The 16,334-nt window shown below is 47.8% G+C and overlaps 2 protein-coding genes across 4 annotated transcripts in view; both read right to left on the reverse strand.

Moving 5' to 3' along the window:
- Positions 1-14,345, reverse strand: part of MEGF9 (multiple EGF like domains 9) — a 43,759-nt gene extending 29,414 nt beyond the window's left edge. For all 3 annotated transcript variants that reach the window (XR_014176518.1, XR_014176519.1, XM_081967281.1), the window contains exon 1: positions 13,634-14,345. Coding sequence is in view for 1 of the 3 variants with exons in the window: in XM_081967281.1 (XP_081823407.1) it covers positions 13,634-13,997 (364 nt within the window). In the remaining 2 variants the exon portion in view is untranslated. The remainder of the gene's footprint in view (positions 1-13,633) is intronic.
- COL27A1 (collagen type XXVII alpha 1 chain) overlaps positions 1-16,334 on the reverse strand; it is a 203,511-nt gene that overhangs the window by 22,257 nt on the left and 164,920 nt on the right. The window lies entirely within an intron of this gene.

A 16,334-nucleotide genomic window follows, 5' to 3' on the forward strand; every position in this document is an offset into this window, starting at 1 on the left:
CCGTCCCTGTCCTACGGTCCCCACTTATCTATATTAACTTCCTTTGTTCATGTTTACGTTCATCCCTCTACTTGTTATCTTGTACATGTTTGACAAAGAAAGCAATACATAAATAAAAACGGCTACCATTTTCTTCACGATGGCATCTCAACTGGAGTTCTGAAAACCGTCATCTTGACACATCTGGAAGCGGCCACGTTGGAGAAAGTTGGCTTTCTCTAAGTCAGGGGTCAGCAACCTTAAATACTCAAAGAGCCACAAAGGTCCTAACCGGAAGCCCCCCGTTCAATTCTGGAGCCGACCGGAAGTCCATAGAGTCTCCTCCTAATGCAGCATCCTTTTTCCTCTACATGTCCTCACCGAAAGCCCTATCAATTGTGGAGTTGATCGGAAAACCCGCCCCTTGTCACAGAGTCTCTTCCTGGCATGCCGTGCTTCCCCCCCCCACACACACACACAAACCTTCACAATATATTTTCTCAGCACTATAACCTCTCTGTAGAGTTGGTTTTTTTTGCATAATGGGTCCTAGCTTTGATCATTGAAAGCCGGCCATTTGTGTTTTGAGTTACGGCTTCGGATCGCTCTCTTTGAGGGCCCGTTTATGTGTTTCCTTGGCTAGCCGTGGTATTTTCTCATGGAATGCACAAGGCTTGCCTTGAAGTAAACACGCACGGGCCTGCTCAGCGAAAGACTCTTTGAACTGTGAAGACCAGGACCCAGGCCTGGACGTCGCTAAACAACACCTACTGAATTATATAAGGCAAGAGGATTGCATTCCTTGCGCAGCTAAGCAGGACGCTTGGCATGCATTCGGAGCGATGATTCACTCAAAGGTACGGGCCAGAAGGCAACAGAGAGAGTTTAAATCTGTCCTGTCCGAGAGGAAGACTATGGAGGGTCTCAGTCCTCCAGGTCATGGTTGTCCCAAAGGTGCTTTTTCAGGAGGCAACTGGACTTTTAACACAGACGCATCCACAACAGCTTGAAGACTGAAGGGACATGGGACAAAAAACATCCTGCAGCCAAACACATTTTCAGGTGAATCCCAAGGAGACAGATAGATCTCCAAGTGGCCTCCACGACGCTCTGTCATTGTTGTTAGTTGCAAAGTCATGTCCAACCCATCGCAGCCCCATGGACAATGTCCTCCAGGCCTTCCTGTCCTCTACCATCCCCCAGAGTCCATTCAAGTTCACGCCCACTGCTTCCGTGACTTCCAGCCGCCTCCTTCTCTGCCACCCCCTTCTTCTGCCCTCCATCTTTCCCAGCATGAGGCTCTTCTCCAGGGAGTCCATCCTTCTCATTAGGTGGCCAAAGTCTTTGAGTTTCCTCTTCAGGATCTTCTAAAGAGCAGTCAGGGTTGATCTTCTCTAGGACTGACCAGTTGGATGGCCTTGCAGTCCAAGGGACTCGCAGGAGTCTTCTCCAGCACCAGAGTTCAAAGGCCTCCATCCTTTGGCGCTCAGCCTTCCTTAGGGTCCAACTTTCACAGCCATCCATTGCAACTGGGAAAACCACAGCCTCGACTAGACACCCTTTTGATTGGCAGGGTGATGTCTCTGCTTTTTAGTCGTCTGTCTAGATTTGCCTCCTGTCCTTGGATGGACGGTTTTGCAAGTTTAGGCATTCAGAAGGTTGATGATCCCCTCCTTGGCAAAGAGTCAAAGAGGAGTGAACCAACCTCAAGCATCCAAGGGCATTCATCACTGTAATTAGAATTTCAAAACATCAAAGAATGGCAAGAACGTCGACAAGGAGTCTTCTAAGTAGGAAGGCAGCCAGAAGATCTGGGTGAGAAGTGGTTTTTGGATAACAGCCCTCCAAGCCTGAGCAAGCTCTGAGCTTCTCCAGACCATTCAAACCAAGGACACCCAGATTTATTGATTAATTAAATTTTTATCCTGCCGTTATTGCTTCATAGCAGTGGTGGGATGCTACTGGCTTAACAACCAAGTTGGTTAGAGCGTGCTGAAAATGGAGCATTTAGAAGCTCAGCTACTTATCTTTCAAGTCAGCAGTGGTAAGTAAAACAGCAAGAGGTGGGGGGGGGGAGAAATCAGCTGTGCCGTGCAATTGAGATGAGCTAGAAAGCAGAAAATAAAGGACAGTATAGGGTGGGAACGGATGGGCAGGGCCAGCTGATCATCGGCGCTACTGGTTTGTCTAAACCAGTCCGAACAGGCTGAATACCATCTCTGCTTTATAGAGAATTCAAGGTATCTGTTCTGACCGAGGCTTCCCAAGAGCAGGAAGCAAACTCCTGGTCCCGACAAAAAACACTTTTATTAATTGGCTGTGAATTCTGCTCCTTCACAGCCAGCAAAGTCTTTCAAGGGAGGATTTACGGTCACAGACCTTATCTGGCTTGGAGAGCTGCCTGGCCGAGATCTGCAGAACTTGGCAAGGAGCCTCAGAGAGTCACGAACCAATGAAGCGAATGAATTGTCTCCTGCAAACTCCCCTTTTGCTCCTCTTTTATTTCCTCTGGGAAGGGCCATTCATCGTCCACCTGTGGCCTTACTCCCAATTCAACCCCTGTTCTTTAGCTGCCCCCTTCGTCTGGCAACTCTGCGCATGCACACATTGGAAACAGGCTCCAGCTGTTCTTCTGCCCCACTGATCTCCGACTCCGAAGGCAGCTGATAACTGTCTGATGGCCCCGGCCCCCTCTCTGCCTCCGACACAGAGCCCTCCTCAGAGCCTTCCCCAGACTCCAGGACTGGCCCATCTTCCTCCCCAACCTCCCCACTCTCCGAATCTGCTGCCAGCTCCACTGGCTATTGGTGGGCCACAACATATCAAACCTTGATAGTCTTTCCTCCTCCTATTTTCCCCACCAAAATGAGCTGGTGAGCATCTCCCCAGATCCCAAGTCCTGCTTTTTTCCCAATATATTACCGGTAGTCCTCAACAATTGAGCCAAGCATTTATGTTGCTGAGTGAGACATTGGTTAAATGAGCTTTGACCCATTTTACAACCTTTCTTGCCACGGTTGTTAAGGGAGTCACTGTCGTTGATAAGCTAGTAACCAGGTCGTGACGTGAATCTGGTTCATCCAAAGGTCGCCAAAAGGGGATCGCGTGACCCCCGAGATACGCCACCGTCCTAAATACGAACCAGTTCCCAAGTGTCTGAATTTTGATCACATGACCAGCCGTAAGTGGGGGGAGGGGGGAAACGGTCGTAAGTCCCTTTTCTCAGTGTTGTTGTGACTTCAAATGGACACTAAGTGAACTGTTGTAAGTCGAGGACTGCCTTCCTCTGTGTCATTTAGGCACACGGCGACTCGGTCCACCACATCCTGGACAACTTCTCCAAACTCTTAAGAATCCTATTTCCTCTCCGTCTCTTCTTTATTTCCCTATTTTGTAATTTACTGTTATTTTGACCCGTGTGGGTTCAGCATTTAGGGCCGTTGAGCCACAGGAACGGTGCTTCCCGTGCCAGGAAGCTATAAATCCACAAATGAATCAGATCAATAAGATTAAAAATAAAAATAAAAAAAGCTGTGATCAAGTGAGCCCGGCTTTGGTTAGCAATATCCATCACGGCAAAGCAAGTCAGCCGACATCCGGCTGCGAAGAAAACGTCATTTTCTATTTCAGAATCTTTGCTCTCTCTTAGAAACCCCAAACGAAGAAAACTAAGGGGATGAACCAGCAACCTTACAAGGGTTTGTGGTTGTGTATGCAGGAGTATTGTTGTTTGTTTGTTTGTTTTATTGGATTGATATGCCTGCATTCATGCCAAGGTGGGGAGGTTTAGCTCCCTTGAGGGGGGAAGGCCTTTCATAAATAAATTCAGGGCAATTCTCTTTAATTCTGCGTTGGCTCTTTCCTTGATGAGTGTTTTGACTGAGGTTTCCCAAGAGCCTGAAGCAAAACTCCTGGTCCCAACAGAAAACCCCTTTTATTCATTGACTGTGAATTCTGCTCATTCAACCTCCAGCAAAGTCTTTCAAGGGAGGATTTACGGTCACAGACTTTATCTGGCTTGGAGAGCTGCCAGGCTGATCTCTGCAAAAGTTGGCAAGGAGGAAGGCCACCGGTGGACGATGAGTGGCCCTTCCCAGAGGAAATAAAAGAGGAGCGAAAGGGGAGTGGAGTTTGCAGGAGGCCATTAGTTCGCTTCATTGGTTCGTGACTCTCCGAGACTCCTTGATATCTCCTTTTGCAGATATCAGCCTGGCAGCTCTCCAAGCCAGATAAGGTCTGTGACTGTAAATCCTCCCTTGAAAGACTTTGCTGGAGGTGAAGGAGCAGAATTCACACTCAATTAATAAAAGGGTTTTTTTGTCACGACAAAGAGTTTGCTTCATACTCTGGGGGAGCCTCAGTCAGAACAGCTGCCTTTCTCTGCACTTTTTCTAGAGTCTCAACATCTCTTCATATCGTGGTGACCGAAAGAGATGAAGTTGCAGGATGGTACAAACCCCACCAAGTCCCTTTCTGAGAAGTGGGTGGCAGCTTTTTGAGGGCATCCATTGGACCTTCTCCAGTGCCTCCACCACAAGAGTTGGGAAGCAAACAGCCACGGATTTCTGCGTATCTTTTGATCTGGTTCTCTTGTTCTCTCCTTTGAAGGACGCCTACCACAATCTGGCTCCAGGCCTATATAGAACCTGCTGTTTCCTAGGTTTTTCATGAAAAGTAAGACACTCCTCCGGCCGTATGGCATCTTGCGTGCCAGCCAGATTCTTCCTCCAAAGAAGCCGGGGCTGATTAATAGTCACACTTGCCTACTTGGTCAAAAAAAACTCTCATGGGTATCAGGTTTTCTGTTCACGCAATCCTTGTGTTGCTCAAATGTAAGGAGCCTTGATTAGTTTCCAACCATTGCTTCTTCCCCTGCCTTGTGGGGCTCTGGAGAACAATTTGACTCCCTCTTCTTTGTGGCAGCCCTTCCAATATTGGAAAACTGCGATCATGTCACCTCTAGTCCTCTTTTCTTTAGACTAGCCAAACCCAATTCCTGCAGCCGTTCTTCCTATGTTTTAGTCTCCCGGCCTTTAATCGTCTTAGTTGCACTTCTCTGAACTTTTTCCAAAGTTTTTCCCAACCTGGGAGAAATTTCCTGACGGTGAGAACAATTAACCATGACCTTGATATCAATCACAATAGCGGTATTCCAGTATGAAGAGGCAGTCAACTTATTCTGCAAAGCACCAGAAGGCAGGATAAGAAACCATGGATGGAAACTGTTCAAGGAGAGAAGCAACCTGGAATTAAGGAGACACTTCCTAACAGTGAGGACAATTAACCAGTGGAACAGCTTGCCACCAGAAGTTGTGGGGTCTCCATCCCTGGAGATTTTTAGACTGGACAGCCACTTGTCTGAAACAGTATAGAATCTCCTGCTTGAGCAGGGGGCTGGACTAGAAGACCTCCAAGGTCCCTTCCAGCTCGAGTCTGATTCTAAGCCTTGATTTGAAGATTTCCGAAGTTTGCAAGTCTCTGTTATAAATATCTCTGCGGCATCATTGTTGAAAAATCCTCAGATTGGGATCTGGACTCAAAGTTGAGAAAGAAGGAATAGCCATGCTGGGTGAAGGACGCGCCGTGTGTGTCCTGCCACATTTTGCTGCAGTGTATATAACCTTCTCCTCGGATGGCCTCTCCGCTGTGGTTGCACATAACACAACGAAAGCGAAAGACGATGCTCGAGGGAAGTGTTTCAGCTGTCCAAGCCACAAGCCCACGTGATTCGGAGGAGTTGGAGGGTTCCGTGGTCAGAGAAAGAAGATAAGTACCACATAGAATAGAATAGAATAGAAAAGAAAAGAAAAGAAAAGAAAAGAAAAGAAAAGAAAATGGAAGGGAAGGGAAGAGAAGAGAAGAATGTAGAATAGAGTAGAGTAGAATAGAATAAGAATAAGAATAGGGAATAGAATAGAATAGGAATAGAATAGAATAAGAATAAGGAATAGAATAGGAATAGAATAGAATAATAGAATAGAATAGAATAAGAATAGGGAACAGAATAGAATAAGAATAAGAATAGGGAATAGAATAGAAGAAGAGAAGAGAATAAGAATGGGAATAGAATAAGAATAAGAATGGGGAGTAGAATAGAAGAATAGAATATAATAGAATAGAATTCTTTATTGGTCAGGTGTGATTGGACACACAAGGAATTTGTCTTTGGTGCAGATGCTCTCAGTGCACATAAAGAAAATTAAAATAGAATGCATTCATCAAGAATCATAAGATACAACACTTAGGGATAGTCAAGGTTACTAATAAGGTATCAAATCATACTAGGAAACAAATAAAGACAATATAAATTGAAAGATACAAGCAACTTGGTTATAATCATAAGTGGGGAGAGGTAGATACTAGGAAGCAAAAGAATAATAATAATAATAATAATAATAATAATAATAATAATAATAATACATTCTTAGTAAATTATTGACAGTGTTGTGGGAATTAGTTGTTTAGCGGAGTGATGGCATTCGGGGAAAAACCTGTCCTTGTGTCTAGTTGTCTTGGTGTGCAGTGCTCTATACCGTCATTTTGAGGGTAGGAGTTGAAATAATTTATGTCCAGGATGCGAGGGGTCTGTAGCTATTTTCACAGCCCTCTTTTTGACTCCTGCAGTGTGCAGGTCCTCTATGGAAGGCAGCTTGGTAGCCATGGTTTTTTCTGCAGTTCTGATTATCCATTGACGTCCGTGTCTGTCTTGTTGGGTTGCAGAGCCAAACCAGACAGTTATAGAGGAGCAGATGACAGACTCAATAATTCCTCCGTAGAACTGAATCAGTGGTTTGAGCTTTCTGAGTTGGCGGTGAAAGAACATTCTACAAATCTAACCTTTGTTAGATTTCTAACCTGTCTAAAAAATTAGCAGCATAAACCTTCTTTTTAAAAAAATTGAAATAAGCAGAGAAGTGAATGTGAAGAACGCAAAAGCACCTGCTTCTCAAAACAGCCAAACGTTGAAGCAAGAAAAGAAAAATTCGCAGTCCAAAGAATTAGAGACGACGGAGATATAGGAGAATGACCCACAAGGAAACTCCTATTTCAAAAATCTATCCCAGTAATAAACAACACAATGAGGGAAGGTAGATCTTTGGCTATTGTGATTATTATTTTGAAAAAGGCACGCTTGAAACTGACTTGCACAGGGAAACTGGAATTTAAAGTTAAACAGACAGAGGAATATTTAGGAAATAAAACTGAAAGAAGGGGTCAAAAATAGTCAAGATCGTAGAAGAGAAACTTTTGTAATCAGCACCATGAAACTGACTAGCACAGGGAAACTGGAATTCAAAGTTACATGGACAGAGAAATATTTAGGAGAATGAATCTGAAATAATGGGTCAAAAAGGGTCAGGATTTTGGAAGAGAAAGCTTTGCAATCAACGTAGTGAGCAAAGGTAGACATTTAACCATTGTAGTTTTTTTTTAAAGCATACTTGAAACCGACTAGCACAGGGAAACTGGAATTCAAAGTTACATGGACAGAGAAATAAATATTTAGGAAATAAATCTGGAATAAGGGATCAAAAGCAGTCAAGATCCTAGAACAGAAAGCTTTGCAATCAACATAATGAGGAAAAGTAGATATTTGACCATTGTAATCATTTTTTTAAAGCATACTTGAAACTGACTAGCACAGGGAAACTGGAATTCAAAGTTACATGGACAGAGAAATAAATATTTAGGAAATAAATCTGGAATAAGGGATCAAAAGCAGTCAAGATCCTAGAACAGAAAGCTTTGCAATCAACATAATGAGGAAAAGTAGATATTTGACCATTGTAATCATTTTTTTAAAGCATACTTGAAACTGACTAGCACAGGGAAACTGGAATTCAAAATTACATGGACAGAGAAATAAATATTTAGGAAATAAATCTGGAATAAGGGATCAAAACCAGTCAAGATCCTAGAAGAGAAAGCTTTGCAACCAACATAATGAGGAAAAGTAGACATTTGACCATTGTAATCATTTTTTTTAAAAGCATACTTGAAACTGACTAGCGCAGGGAAGCTGGAATTCAAAGTTACACGGACCGAGAAATATTTAGGAGAATAAGACTGAAATGAAAGGTAAAAAAATTAGACAGGATTGTAGAAGAGAAAACTTTGAAAATACTTTGAAGGACTGATTAAGAAGTGTCCCACCAAAACGACATTTTAAAAGTATTTTTGGGTCTCCTGAAGCCACTACTACAGGTGAGATAGATTTTTAAAAATGCAATTTCCTTTGGGTCTTCTTGGGGCCAAGCAATACGTACACAAAGGAGGGGAGTGAAAGCACAACCGCAATTAGTCCAGTATGAATTCCAGATGTGCACCTGCAACATTGGCAAAGCTCGCCTTAAAATGCAACAGCTGCACGTCGCGTGGCCGAAGGAAAACATGGGAACAAAGAAAGCCTGATGCTACTCCATGTAGCGTCCGGAGGTATTTCATGAGAAGAGTCCTCCACTCCTCTGCTCACAATAAAATCCCTTATGCCCACCAGGCTCGAAATTTTGGACAACCTGGAACTACGCCGCCTACGATCTGACCTAAGCGTAGTAGACAAAATTATCTACTATAATGTCCTACCTGTCAATGACTACTTCAGCTTCAACCTCAATAACACACGGGCAAACAATAGGTGCAAACTCAAGGTAAACCGCTCCAAACTCGATTGCAGAAAATACGACTTCAGCCACAGAGTGGTCAACGCCTAGAATGCTCTACCTGACTCCGTTGTTACGTCCTCAAACCCCCCACAGCTTCAACCTCAAACTGTCCACCGTGGACCTCACCCCATTCCTAAGAGGTCCGTAAAGGGGGCGTACATAAGCCCACCAGCGTGCCTACCGTCCCTGTCCTACAGTCCCCATTTATTTGTACTCGTTTCCTGTGTTCATTCCATGTTTATACTTATACCTGCTTTCTCGTGCATGTGTGACAAACCAACTAAATCAAATAAATCAAGAGAAAGTCCAATTGCCTCTTGAAAAAGCAATTTGGGGACAACTATGACCTGGGTGACTGAGAATCTCCATAAACCAGAGTTACAATACAAGGAAAGGGGAGGAACCATTCTCTCATAGATCCTCTTCCATAGCTTCCAGAATCCGATAAGAGCATCATGGGTTGAGCACCCCCCCAGTGGACTACTTTTAAACCCTGCTTCTGAAAAGAGGAAAGGAGACCTTCGGGTGATCAGGCATCCATCACTAATGTCTGTGGGGATTCTCAGTCATCCAAGGTCATGGTTGTCCCCAAAGGTGCTTTTTTCAAGAGGCAACCTGGTCTTCCTTTGTTTTTCCTTGAAGATGTTTCGCTTCTCATTCAAGAAGCTTCTTCCGTTCTGGTTGAGAATGGAAGTCAGTCCGAACGGAAGAGGGTTATTGGGTGAGGAACAAAATGTCTTCAAGGAAAAATGAAGCTCAATGGCCTCTTTTATTATTATTATTATTATTATTATTATTATTATTATTATTATTATTATTATTATTATTATTATTATTATTATAATAGCTTTATCGATTAGCCTATAGGCACAAGGTTCAGCGCATATCACCAATAGAATCCTATACAAGCAATTTAAAATAAGAGCAGGGTGAAATACAATAGTTATGGGATAAGGTACAACATTTTAATACATCAGTATGTTAAATAGAATAAAATGACCTAAAATTACATTTCGGTGCCACTCTTACAATCTAGCCCAATCAGTCCCACATATGCAGATCTCAACCAAAGCATTTTGTTGAAGACCTCTGCTGTGTTATATGTTATTTTCCGGTTCTGGCCACGCATAACGTATGTTGTTTTGATATGGGGATCCCAGGGGGTCCTTCGTTTGGTGTATGGACCAATGTACCCCTCTCTCACCCCCTTCTACAAGCAACAATCCAATAGGATGGGAGCCAGATCTTCTACCTCTGCCGCTCCGCAAATGCAAAGACGCTCATTGTAGGGTGTAAAATGGAATCTTCCCCTATCTGACCATTGTGGCAAGCGGTTCAAATCCCGCTCACATCAGTATTTCCCGACGATGTGTTGGCAGAAACAAAACCTCTTCAAAGAAAAACCAGAAAGTCCAGTTGCCTCTTCCAAAAAGCTGGATGTCTATGGAGATTCTCCGTCATCCAAGGTCATGGTTCTCCCCAAAGGTGCTTTTTTTCAAGAGGCAACTGAGCTTTCTCTTTTTTTCTTTGAAGAGGTTTTGCTTCTCGTCAAAAGAAGCTTCTTCAGCTCATCCAGCTTCTTCAAAGAAAAACCAGAAAGTCCAGCTGCCTCTTGAAAAAGCACCTCTGGGTTGCCATGACTTAGAAAAAGGGTTCTCCCTTGGAGGGGGAGAAGACAGAACGGTGCCCCACTTAATTTTTCCGTAGGCCACCCACAGAACAAAATTTGAAGACAACCTCGTAGCCAACGCAAATATGATGAATTGGCTTAAGGCATCCGAGCAAAATTGGGTGGACTTTTTAGGTCCTGTCTGAACAGGCTTTTTTTTTTTAATCTAACAGCCCAGTCATCTCTGGAGACTCCCTATGGGCGGTGATTATTTTTATCCCACATAAATAATCACCCATAATAATAATCGTCATGTTAGGAATAATAGGAATAATAATCTTATCAAACCTGCCAGGAGTTCTGTGAAAGAACCAGAATCACAAAAGGAAGGGAAGTGACTCAGGATGACAGACAATGCCCTGGAAAATGAGACCAGATGTGAAAGGAGGAGAAGATAGGTTCAGGGCGGATCCAAGAGTAACCAAAATAATTAGAGGACAGGAGAGTAATGGTTGCAGGAACTGGGCCTGGCTAGTCTAGTGAAGAGAAGGACTAGAGGAGACAGGAGAGCAGCCTTCCAATACTTGAGAAGCTGGGGCTGGGGGTTAGACTAGATGGACTACAAGGCCCCTTCCAACTCTGTTAAACAGAATCTATCTAAGATGATCAAGGGCCTGGAGGCTAAAACACATGATGAATAGTTGCAGGAACTGGTCTAGGGAAGAGAAGGACCAGGGGAGACAGGATAGCATCATCCAATATTTGAGGGGCTGCCACAGAGAGGAGGAGGGGGTCAGTCTATTTTCCAAAGCACCCGAAGGTCAGACAAGGAATAATGGATGGAAACTGATCAAGGAGAGATTCAACCTGGAAATAAAGGAAGAGGTTTCTAACAGCGAGAACAATCAATTGATGGAACAGAAGTTGCCTTTGGAAGTTGTGGGAGCTTCATCCCTGGAAGCTTTCAAGAAGAAATTGGTCTGAAATCTGTTGGAAATGGTGTAGGTCTCCTGCTTGGGCGGGGGGTTGGATTAGAAGACCTACAAGGTCCCTTCCAGCTCTATTCTGATTTATTGATTGATTGATTCAACCTAGAACTAAGGATAAATTTCTTGACAGTGAGAACAATCAACCCGTGGAAGAGAAGTTGCCTTCAGAAGTTGTGGGAGCTTCATCCCTGGAAGCTTTCAAGAAGAGACTGGGCTGCCATCTGTCAGAAACGGTGTAGGGTCTCCTGCTTGGGCAGAAGAAGGTTGGACTAGATGACCTACAAGGTCCCTCCCAGCTCTGTTAATCTGTAATCCTACAGCAAAATCAAAAAGCCACCTTCAATTTCATTTCCACTTCCTGTCTTTCTTTTGACAGGAAGTCTGCTTCTGAACGGCTTCCTGAAACGAAGCTGCCAAATGACAATCACTTCCCTCAAAGACAGAACCAGATCTGCGCCCTTCGGTTATCTTAGCGCAGTTGTGCTGAGCCTCGGATCAGCTCCCATAATCCTCTGCCTGCCACAGGGCGAAGCTAGCTTGTAGTTATGGGAGCAGGAAGGTCCTTCTGGGTCAAAAGGGAAGATGGCCTTCACCTTGCCAGCATCTGGCTTCCTCCAGGCTCAACGCCAAAGACATAAACGAAACGAGAGTGATAGGAACGATTACAGGAGAAACGGCAACGCATATACTCATCTTATTGATGTTGATGTTGAAAATAGCAACACTCTGGATGTCTTGATTGGCCCAAACTAAAAGGCCAACTCCAAGGTTACCATATAGTCATTTGCCATCATTCTTCAGGATGTCTATGGAGGTTCTCACCCAACCAGGTCATAACTGTTCCAAAGTTATGTGGGTTTTTTTCTCAAAAGGCAACTGAATTTTCATTCATTCTTTTTTTTCCCCTTCTTTGAAGATGTTTTACTTCTCATGCCAGAAGCTTCTTCAGTTCTGGGGAAGCTTCGTCAGAACTGAAGAAGCTTCTGCGACTAGAAGTGAAACCTCTTCAAGGGGGAAAAAGACCCCACAAAGACTAGTTGTCTTTTGAAAAAAGGACCTTTGTAACATTCTTCAAGAGATGGGGGCCCTCCTGAGGTATCAGCCCCAAGGATGACCAACTCTTCGTCCACCTTGCTCCCTCTTGAGAGTGTACAAAAGCAATAGCACTTCTATTTTTCAAATCAGAGTTAGAGCTGGAAGGGACCTTGGAGGTCTTCTAGTCCAACCCCCTGCTCAAGCCGGAGACCCTACACCATTCCAGACAAATGGTTGTCCAATCTCTTCTTCAAAAATGCCATTGATGAAGCACCCATAACTTCTGAAAGGCACTGATTAATCCAGGAAGTTTCTCCTTAATTCCAGGTTGCTTCTCTCCTTGGTTAATTTCCATCCATTGGTGCTTGCCCCGCCTTCTGGTGCTTTGGTGCTCCCAACAATCCGGATCCTCATTTTACCGACCTCGGAAGGACAGAAGGACGAGTCAACCGGATGGCTCAAGATGAGGATTCTGAAGATCCAGGAAGCAAGTCTGTCCTAACAGCTTATATTGGATTACAAGTCCGTCTGTCCGTCCCCGTCCCCCCCACTCCAGGTTACTTCCACAGCATTAGGGCCCGAAAGTTCTCCAGGGGAGGAAAAGAGGAAAACAACTCCACGCAAATGGAGATGCAACCCAAGTAGGATGGAATTTCCCCGTGACCTGGTGCCTTTTCACACACTAAAGGTTTGCCTGTGTCCAATCGGGCGCCCTTCGGTTATGTTGGGCAGCAGCTCCCTTGAGAATGGTGGGATACGGAGCCCAGGCGGCGCAGTGGTCAGAGTGGGGTACTGCAGGCTACTTCAGCTGATGCCCCGCCGTTCCCATTATCCACAGCCGGCTGTGGAAGATGGGGGCAGCCAGCCGAGGCCGCCAGAGCCTGGAAAAATCCTGCTGCCCCCTCCCCACATGGATAACCGGATGGCCTTGACGCCTCGTTCGTACATCCAGGGTACCCCCGAAAACCGAATCCAGACCTGCGTTCATCCACCCTGGGTACCCCCCAAAAAGCTGCATCCATCCTGGGTTCATCCACCCTAGATACCCCCCCCAAAAGCGACATCTATCCAGGGTAAACCCCAAAACGGCATCCAACCCTCCATTCATCCATGCTAGATATCCCCCAAAACCATGCCCAGCCTGGGAACCCCCAAAAGCTGCATCCAGCCCTGCATTCATCCACACTGGATATCCCCGAAAGCCACGTCCTGGTGCATTCATCCATCCTCGTTTCCCCCCAAAAGCCACGTCCATCCTGGGTACCCCCCTCCCAAAAAAGCCACCGCCAGCTGCATCCATCCATCCTGGGTCCCCCCCCAAAAAAAGCCACGTCCGCCTCCGCTTTCGCCTCGCTCACCTGCTCCGCTGTTCACCGGCGCGTCCTCGTCTTCCTCCTCCACCTCCTTCTTCTCCTCTGCCGGCGAGGGAGGAGGCCCATCCGTCGGAGGGCCGGGGGCGTCCCCCTGCGAGGCCGGCGGGGGAGAGGCGGAAGGGGCCGCCGGGGACGTCCAGGGGAGCGTCGGGTCCGGGCCGGGCGAGCTGTCAATGGCCCGCGCGGGCGAGTCGCGCGGAGGCTCCCGGCTGGCGTTGGGCGTCCAGGCTGACAGGTCGTTCTCGCCGCTGCCTTCGGCCCGCCGGGGCCCGGGGGCCGCGGGGGAAGCCGGCTGCAAGGCGCCCGCCGAGCCCAGCACCAGCACCACCAGCACCACGGCCAGCATCATAGTGCGGCCGCCGCCCGGCCATCCAGCCGGGGTGGGGACCCCCGAATCCGGCCGAGGCAGCTGTGGGGAGGGTCTTTCTCCGGCTGGCTCAGCGGCGGGCAGGGGCGAGGAGGCAGCCGGCTTGCGGGCAAGAGGCCAGCCGGGACCACCATGGCATCTTCTCTTCCCTCCTTTGGCAGGAGCGCGCGACCCTTCCCCACGATTTCCACCACCCCCTCCCGTCGCCCGGCCGCCCCCTCCCCGATTTGCTAACAATGAGGCTCGAGCGGCCGCCTCTCTCTCCCCCTGCCCGCCTCGCCCAGCCAGGCAGCGCCGAGGAAGCGAGAGAAAGGAGCAGCGGGGGGAAAGGAGGAGTGCGAGAGAGAGGAGAGAGAGAGAGAGAGAGAAAGAAGGAGGGAGGGCAAACAGGCTGGCGAGGCAGCCAATGGGGAGGCGGCTGGGCCACGTGAGCGGCCCGATTGGGCTCCTCGGGGGGGCCCGGCCGGCCAATGGGCACAAGGGCTGCCAGGGTTGGAAGACCCGCCTCTCCCCGGATCCCCGACAGCTGGAAGGCGAGGGAGGGGGGCTGCCGCGTTTCCCCAGCGACCAGGAGATGCTCGGCTCGGCGGCGGCAGCAGCGAACAAAGGAGGATCGGGCCCTTCCACCCACCCACACACACACAGACACACACACACCTCTGCCCTCCCCCGCCTCCAGCCCCGGCGTCGCTTCGGTTGCGATCCGGAGGGAGAGAAGCGGAGTTGAGCTCAAAGCGGCAGCAACCTGCACCTCTGGCAGGGAGTTGGCTTGGCCTTCCAGCAGGGGAGTCTTGGAAAGCGCTGCTCCCCACCCCCACTATTTCTTTGGGTGGGGGTGGGGGGAGGAAGACCCTCTGCCCATGCTCAGAGGAAGCCGCCGAAGCTCCCCACCTGGGAGCGGGCAAGAGTCTTTCTTCCCCCCTCTCTCCCTTTTCCTCTCTCCTTCCCCCCCTCTCTTCCTCCTTCTCTCCCATTCCTCCCTCTCTCTCACTTCCTCTTTCTCGCTTTCCCCTCTTTCCCTCCCTCTCCCTCTCTCTCCCTTTCCCTCTCTTCATTCCTCCCTCTCTTCCTCTCTCTCCCCTCCCCCTTTCTCACTCGCTCACTCCTTCCCTTTCCTCTCCCCTTCCCTCCCTCCCTCTCCCTTTCCCTCCTTCACTCCTCTCCTCCTTTCCCTCCTTCCTCTCTCTCCCCCTTTCACTCTCTCCCTCTTTCTCTCTCTGCTTCTCTCCCTCTTTCCCTGTCTCATCCTTCCTCCCTCTCTCTTCCCTCCCCCATCTCCCTCTCAGTCCTCCCTCCCTCTCCCTCCCTCTCCCTCTCCCTCTCCCTCCACCTCTCTCTAGGGTAGATTCCCCAAAGGTGTTTGTGGCGGACACCAAGAAAGTTTGGCAAGAGATGGCTAGCTCAATACACACCCTGTGTCCCCCCCCATCGCACTGTTGGGAAGTCAGATCTTGAAGGTCGGTGGGCCCTCAAGAGAAACTCAGAACGTTAGCTCCTTCACACACCTTCGCTGGGATGTCTAAGAGGCAACTGGGCAACTGGACTCTTAGCACCCAACATACACGAGACCAGAGATGGGGGGGGGGAGGCAGGGTGTTCTTCAGAGAACGTCCTAATGAATGAAAGCTGCTGAGAAATACACGGACTGAAATAGGGCCACGAGAGAACCTGGCAGATGGGAATTCTTTGTCCTCCCCTGGTCCTGGCTTAACCCCTGTGAATTATTACCAGGGCTTTCCAACCGATTCCTCATATTTTATTTATTTTCACCCCGCTTTTCTTCTCAAAATAACTTTGCGGGAAAAGACAGAGGCCTTGTCTGTCTCCCAAAGGGAGACACGGAGATGCCCCAATTTCGTCTCTCGGTTCCCATTCCTTTCATCGCCAGGCGGTGACGTACCCCTTGGTCATTGGGCCCGGGAGAGCCGCCCGCGGCTTCCTCCTCCCCTGCCAAGCAAACTTCCCTGGCTGCAATGCCCAGCTGTGCCCAACTGCCTATTAAAAGAAGAGAGACCTGGCTGGGCGGGGCACGGTGATCTCACCTTCCCTTGCCAACTTTTGAAGGCCAAAGGTAACAACGCAGTCGCTTCCGGCAGTTAATGGGAGAGCCGGCTCGGAGAATCTGACTGGCAGGGCAAGGAGGAAATGCCCATGATGGGTAAACAAATGTGCAGTGCCAGCTCCTCTTTTATTCTCCACCCGTACAAGGGAACACCCAGCCTCGGGCAGAAGCCAATTTTGATAATGTCGGGTTAAACAGCAGGGAGGAACACTGGGTGTGGCGTAAAGGCGGCCTGTTTTAAATCAGCCTCTAATCCA

Source organism: Natrix helvetica (genome assembly GCF_964273705.1).
Source record: "Natrix helvetica genome assembly, chromosome: 15".
Taxonomy (NCBI): Eukaryota; Metazoa; Chordata; class Lepidosauria; order Squamata; family Natricidae; genus Natrix; species Natrix helvetica.